Source organism: Gossypium raimondii, chromosome 10 (assembly GCF_025698545.1).
Source record: "Gossypium raimondii isolate GPD5lz chromosome 10, ASM2569854v1, whole genome shotgun sequence".
Taxonomy (NCBI): domain Eukaryota; kingdom Viridiplantae; phylum Streptophyta; class Magnoliopsida; order Malvales; family Malvaceae; genus Gossypium; species Gossypium raimondii.
Window position 1 is genome coordinate 13,658,328 of NC_068574.1, and position 6,766 is coordinate 13,665,093.

At 34.2% G+C, this 6,766-nt stretch overlaps 1 protein-coding gene across 1 annotated transcript; it reads left to right on the plus strand.

Moving 5' to 3' along the window:
• Positions 1 to 270: 270 nt before the first annotated feature.
• On the plus strand, positions 271 to 6,054 carry LOC105777154 (alanine--glyoxylate aminotransferase 2 homolog 1, mitochondrial). Its single transcript, XM_012600246.2, has 9 exons — positions 271 to 694; positions 803 to 1,033; positions 1,536 to 1,706; positions 3,843 to 3,986; positions 4,089 to 4,268; positions 4,406 to 4,631; positions 4,933 to 5,046; positions 5,318 to 5,404; positions 5,849 to 6,054. The coding sequence occupies exons 1-9, from the start codon at positions 425 to 427 to the stop codon at positions 5,890 to 5,892; spliced, it is 1,467 nt and encodes a 488-aa protein (XP_012455700.1). The 5' UTR covers positions 271 to 424; the 3' UTR covers positions 5,893 to 6,054.
• The last annotated feature ends 712 nt before the right edge of the window (positions 6,055 to 6,766 follow it).

The window sequence follows — 6,766 nt, forward strand, 5'->3', positions numbered from 1 at the left end:
TATTTGTAAATTTTGTGCATGCATCAAAGAATTAATGAAAATTTAAACAAAATAAAATATGATTCGTAATAAATAAATAAATTTATTATTATTATAATGGAAGCATAAATGAGTTTTAATACCCACTTTATAAATCTAATGTATGTCACACCCGTGATAATATAAAAAAAATCTTGAAATTCGGATTGAAATTAACATCCAAGGATTCGCTAGATAAAGACGAATCTGAAAAGAAAATTTTCTTATAACAAGCATTTAAATATTTTAAAATTTTAGTGTCATCTCATCAAATCATTATTTTGGTAATAAAACAGTGGAAAAAGAAAAAGGAAAACAGTCCACTCACTCCATAAATCTCTTCTTTTTTCCCACTTTCTCGAACAAGAGAGGAATCTGTGAAATTTTTATAGGTTTTGGGTAAGATATGGCGATGATGTTACAGAGAAAAGTGTTGAGGAGAACCTTCGGAGAAGGCAAAGCAATACTCAACTTCAATTCTAACCCTGTACTTTCTCCCTGCACTTCCTTCTCTACCGTTACTTCCGCTGCCGCTACACCATTCCACAATGCGCCACGTCAGCTTCCACCGTTCGATTACCAGCCGAAACCGTACAACGGACCGTCGGCCGATCAAATCCTTGAGAAGCGGAAGAAGTTCTTGGGCCCCTCTCTCTTCTACTACTACCAAAAGCCTGTAAATGATTTTTTTCCTTTTTTTTCAGATTATATAGTTGCTCCTTTTTATTTTATTTTATATATTCATGATTAATTTATGCTTTTTTTTAAAACAAAATGTATTCAGTTGAATATTGTTGAAGGAAAAATGCAATATTTGTATGATGAAAACGGGAGGAGATATTTGGATGCATTTGCTGGAATCGTAACGGTGTCGTGTGGTCATTGCCATCCGGAGGTTTTGAATGCAATAACAGAGCAAAATAAGCTACTCCAGCACGCTACCACTATTTATCTCCATCATGCAATTGCTGATTTTGCTGAAGCTTTAGCTTCCAAAATGCCTGGAAATCTCAAGGTTGATTTCTTCTTCTTTCGCTGAGCTTTAGTTTTTCATTTTTTAAAATGATTTTATTATTATTTTCTCCATTCTGGTGATGCATCAGTAGATTCTTAATATTTATGTTTTCCTTTTTAATGAGAATTTTGGATTAAAGGAAAAAGGAATTGGCAGTTATAACAAATTCATAATTGAGTAATATGAAATTATTATGTTGAAGTCATTGATCATTTTAGTTAAAATTTTTGTTTGTCCTTTTATTTTTATTTATTTATTATTAATAATAAAATTTATGAAAGCAAAAATGCTAATAGTTAAAAAATGGTTGCAATTTATTTTCTTCTTAATTTCAAGTAAAGCAATATATGAATTCATCCACTGTTATCAATAAAACTGTTTATTGATAAAAACAGAGTGTTTCGCTATTGGTATTCATGGGGGAAATGACTGGAAAAGAAAGGCTTGGTCAATTGATCCCTAAATGATGTCTGGAATGAATTGTTTTATGAACTTCTTTCAGGTTGTATATTTCGTGAATTCTGGGAGTGAGGCAAATGAGTTAGCAATGCTGATGGCCAGACTATACTCTGGTAATCTTGGTATGATTTCCTTGAGAAATGCTTATCATGGTGGAAGTTCTAGTACTATTGGACTCACTGCGCTGAACACATGGAAGTACCCAATACCAGAGGTTTGTTTACTTATCATGTCTTAGAAATTCCTACAAAAATTTCATGTTTTTATATCACCAAGTCATGTTGAAAACTAGATGTTCTGTTTTAGCAGCCATTGGCTTTAAACTTTCTTTGACTTTTGCTTAATGGTGTGCTTTTGTTCAAATAATTAGATAACTTTGATGTTCCCTTTTTCCAATTGCTTGTTAGCTAAATATGATGTTGAACAATGGATTTGACATGCCGGAAGTTCTAGAGGATAGTATAAGATAAGAAAGTGAATGGGAATAGATGATTTAATCTTATCTCACTTTTGGTGCATGCTAAACTTATAGATATTATATTTGTTACCAATTTTTAGGGCGCTTCTTTGACCAAGTCAAACTTTTGAACCAATCAAAATTTTCTTTCCCCCTCCTTTTTCCCTAGCCCTAACTTTTTCTCTTCTCACCCCCTGCTCCTTCTACCCCTTTGCTCCCTGCTCTCAAACTGTGAAGATCGAGTTTGCTCCTAAATTTTCCAAACATGAATCAGACTACTTTGAAATGAAGTATTCCGATGAATTATTATTGGTATTGTTTGAACAAAGTGAATAGGGAGGATCAGCAAGAGCAAGATCATTCAGACCCAAAAAATAACAAAGCAAAAGCAAATGAAGGGTTTGTCTGAAATTGGAGGAATGTTCCATATCTTGTCTTAATTTCCATTTTCTTCTAAATTGCAAGATTGGCTCTACTACAGCTTTGAGACCCTACAAGCAAACCTTAAATATTACTATGAGTTAGAAATACTAACAGGGAGTTGCTAGTGTGCAATTGAACCAAGTATTTAGGCTCCATTTGGTAGCATGGTGTCCCCCACCATGCTCCCAAATAGAGCATTAATATGACAAGAGTGAAGCTTACAGGTAGGTCATACTCTCTAGCCTTTCAAAAGCAGGTGGAATGGTTCCATTCAACTTGTTGCCATGCACGCCAGTTTAGCTTGGTCTCATCGATCCTGTAATAGGGTGGCCGATTTAATTTGCACTAAAATGTGTAGAGAAGCTAAGAAGTGGTTTTTTGATATGGATTATCCAAAAGACATCCATAATGCTGTTATTAGTGATATTATCTAATAATAAGTCCTGACCCTTGTGGTCGTCTTTTACTCAAAAAAAAAAAAAAACTTGTTGCCATGCACATTACTATCAACAAATCAATCAATAGGTTACTACCTTAAGGTTCTTCACGTTTAGAACAGAAATTAGATCGGTATATCAGTGCGTACAGGCTGTTGAGATTTGTACATGAGCTAAGATTATCGGGAAGAGGTCCGTCAAGGTTGTTATTAGCAACATTCCTGCAAAAAACTGTATCAGTTCTTTGTATATACTAAGAACAACATATACAGAACAGTCAGGAAAACTAACACACATCAAGTTTGAGAGCAGGGAGCAAAGGGACAGAAGGAGTAGAGGCGTGGAAGAAAAAAAGTGGGGTTAGGGAAGAAGAAGAAGAGGAAGAAGAAGAAGGGGGAAAGAAAATTTTGATTCGTTCAGAAGTTTGACTTGGTCAAAGAAGTGGTTTATAGTGGGATTTGACCAATAAGGGGTGTGCCAAGTCAGACCCCATTATAGGTTAACGGTTGGTTGGGTGAGTTTGGGTGACCAAAATAAAAACGCCTTAAAAGTTGGATGACCAACTAGGTAGTTTACCCTATTTATTAATGGGTATTTAGCTCACAATCTTATCCCATGGGATTGGAATAATTGTTTTATATTATTGGGTAGTTACATGCACTAAAATATTGCACCAAAATGATGCTCTCTCATTTATCTATTTCTTTATTCTAAGGAAAGTGAAAAGTATTAAATTTGTTTTGGGTCTATAATGGAAATGTTGAAATGTATGTATTAAATGAGCGTGTGAACTATGTATTAGATGAGTGTATATGGTATTTATCTTTTATTTATCCTCTGCTTTTCATCGACAAGGTAGTTGCCTTATTTTTCAAGCCTTGAACTTGTATCTTGGACTTCATTTTAAAAATTTTAGCTATGTAACCATTATATATTCCCTTTACATCTATATACTAGCTCTTTGACAGAGATACTATCATTCAAAGTTCAAACTAGAATGCTGATTTCTGAATGTTATATTGGAATGTGACAGGGTGAAATCCATCATGTTATTAATCCAGATCCTTTTCGTGGAGTGTTTGGCTCTGATGCTACTCGTTATGCCAAAGATGTACAAGATCACATTGAGTATGGTACTTCAGGAAAAGTTGCTGGGTTTATAGCAGAAACCATTCAGGTTAAATTGGCAACAATTGTCTCCTTTAGGTGTTTTTGATTTTTTTTTCCTCTTGCTCTTTAAAACTGGATACTGAAATTTTCAAATTGTAATTATTATTAGGGAGTTGGAGGAGCAGTTGAACTAGCCCCAGGATATCTGAAACAGGTTTATGACATTGTACGCAAGGCAGGCGGTGTCTGCATTGCCGATGAAGTACAAACGGGATTTGGTCGCACAGGAAGCCATTATTGGGGTTTTGAGACTCAAGGTGTCATTCCTGACATAGTTACCATGGCAAAGGTCTTTAATCATCGAACTTTGTTGCTTTGTACTAAATTCTGTGAACATTGGTACATAATTTCATTTAGTTTAGCTATCTTTTGTCATTGCTATAAGAAATGGTAGTGTCCTGTTACATAACATTTCGTGTTTGTCAGGGTATCGGCAATGGATTACCATTAGGTGCAGTGGTCACTACACCAGAAATTGCAAATGTGATGGCTCAAAAAATTCAGTTTAACACTTTTGGAGGAAATCCTGTATGTTCTGCTGGTGGACTTGCAGTGCTCAGAGTTATAGACAAGGAGAAGCGTCAAGCACATTGTGCTGATGTTGGTTCTCACTTGATCGGACGCTTGAGATCTTTACAGGACAAACATGATAGTAATTATTCTACAATTTGGCACCTCCCATTTGCTTTGCAGCAGTTTCTAAAACTCATGTTTAATTTGCTCATGCATATTTTCGCCAACCATTGTTTTGTAATTTTGAATTGCACTGAACAGCAAATTATTCAATTCTTGAACACAAGGAATTGCTTTAAATGGACCTTTGTAATTTAACAAAATTGCTTTTAGGACTACTAAGCTCTATCTTAAGTTTAAATTTATTTGTGTTCTTTTACAATGTCAAGTTAGTGCTATCAAGTGAACTGAATTTCTCAGTATTATTTCCCTTTTTTCAGTCATTGGAGATGTCAGAGGTAGAGGCTTAATGGTGGGTGTGGAACTTGTTACCGACAGGAAGGAGAAGACACCGGCCAAGGCAAAAACTGCCATTCTGTTCGAGAATATGAGAGGTATTAAGGCATGACTAGTCAAATCAAAGATCAGAAAACAAAGGCTTTTTATATTACTGTATCTTCTAATCGAGAAGCAAAAGAATCCATATCCCTCTCTTTTGCTTTTCTGCTTCTCTTTTGCTTTTCTGCTTCCATGTCCCTACACGGGAGGGACATGGGGATGTATAAGTGGATCCGATCAAATTGTTCCAACTTTGGATAATAAGCTTATAGGCTTTGTCTTCATTGTTGAGAAATTTATGCTAACTGTTCTCTTTTCTGACTGAAGAACTCGGAGTTTTACTTGGGAAAGGTGGGCTGCATGGAAATGTTTTCAGAATAAAGCCACCAATGTGTTTCACCAAAGATGATGCCGGTACTTCTTTCTCTTAATGTAATGATTTGATTGCGAAACTTAATTGTGGCAGACACTAAACAAATGGTTTTCTTATAGAGGTGTAACTGAGTTAAGCCAAGTTCAAGCTTGAGTTGAAATTCGTGAATTGAAGCTAAATCAAGCTTCACTTTTAAAACTTGAACTCGGTTTGAAATAAAATTAGACTATTGTGTATGCTTAAGTTCAGGTTAGAATTAAGATTTTCCAATACTAATTAAAAAAACTTAAAAGTATACATATGTTAGAAAAACCGTATTAGATTAGTGAATTACTTAGTGTAGAATTAAGATATTTAAACTTTGGCTGACTGAAATTCTGTTTTTATTTAATTGAAATAGAGTATCGCTTATTTTTGTAAATTTCCTTTTATGTCCTTTGGCATCGTGGCAGAATACAGTTACAAGCAATTTTGTACTTGTGCAGATTATCTTGTTGATGCTTTGGATTATGCAATGTCAAAGTTGTGAGCAAAAGGGGTTATCTAACTTGTGGATCCTTTGGTATCAAAGTTCAGCATAATTTTGTGTTTAATAGTAATAAGAAAAGTACATTTTGTTTGCATTTGTATTTGTCAAAAAGGATCATCAAAATCCCTTCTATAATGTGAAATATGTTTCTCTGTGTTTGCATTTGTTGATTGGATTCATCGAAAATAAGTATAGTTAGAGGTGGGAAACGGAAAGGTTGTGGGTATGGGTTGGAGCATTGTGAGTTCAGGTTCATGAAGTATATAATCATTTTAACAAGCTATTCTAGATTTTATGGACGGGCCTTTTGAATTTGTCAAGTTCAGGGGTCTTGAGTTGGAGTTTGGGTTCATTATATAATTCGTTGCCTTCACACCCTGTACCATGCAATATATTCTCAGCATTTTCTTTAATTTTTACGCAGCAAACTATTTTATGCCCTTCTCCCATCTTTATGCAGCTAGCAGAATGATAAAAAAGATCTAAATCGAAAGACAAATAGTAAAAACTAGGTCGCATTCACGGGTTTTTTCAAATTTCAAATTAATTAAAATTGTGAAAGTATTTAGTTTATATTATTATAGTTTTTAAAAAAAATACTGTTTATTAATTTGATATAAAAATAGAATGAATAATCTGTAATGATTTAGCAAAATTTTAAGGACACGTTTGGTTCGTTGTAATGAAATAGATGCGTAATGGAATAGAGGCATAATAGGTAATTCTTTTGTTTGGTTGAATGGAATGGAATAGAGGCGTAATGGTATTCTTGTGTTTGGTTGAATGGAATAGAGGTGTAATAGTATAAGGAAAAAAATTAAAATGACTAGAATACCTTTAGCAGAATTTTTTTAGATAGATGATTATTGTTATT

What these genes read in the sequence shown, in the direction of transcription:
- LOC105777154 (XM_012600246.2), top strand. Translation starts at nt 425, where the DNA reads ATGGCGATGATGTTACAGAGAAAAGTGTTGAGGAGAACCTTCGGAGAA. An exon ending in ACATAGTTACCATGGCAAAG is followed by an intron (nt 4,269 to 4,405) that starts GTCTTTAATCAT and finishes CGTGTTTGTCAG; the next exon opens with GGTATCGGCAATGGATTACC. An exon ending in TTTACAGGACAAACATGATA is followed by an intron (nt 4,632 to 4,932) that starts GTAATTATTCTA and finishes CCCTTTTTTCAG; the next exon opens with TCATTGGAGATGTCAGAGGT.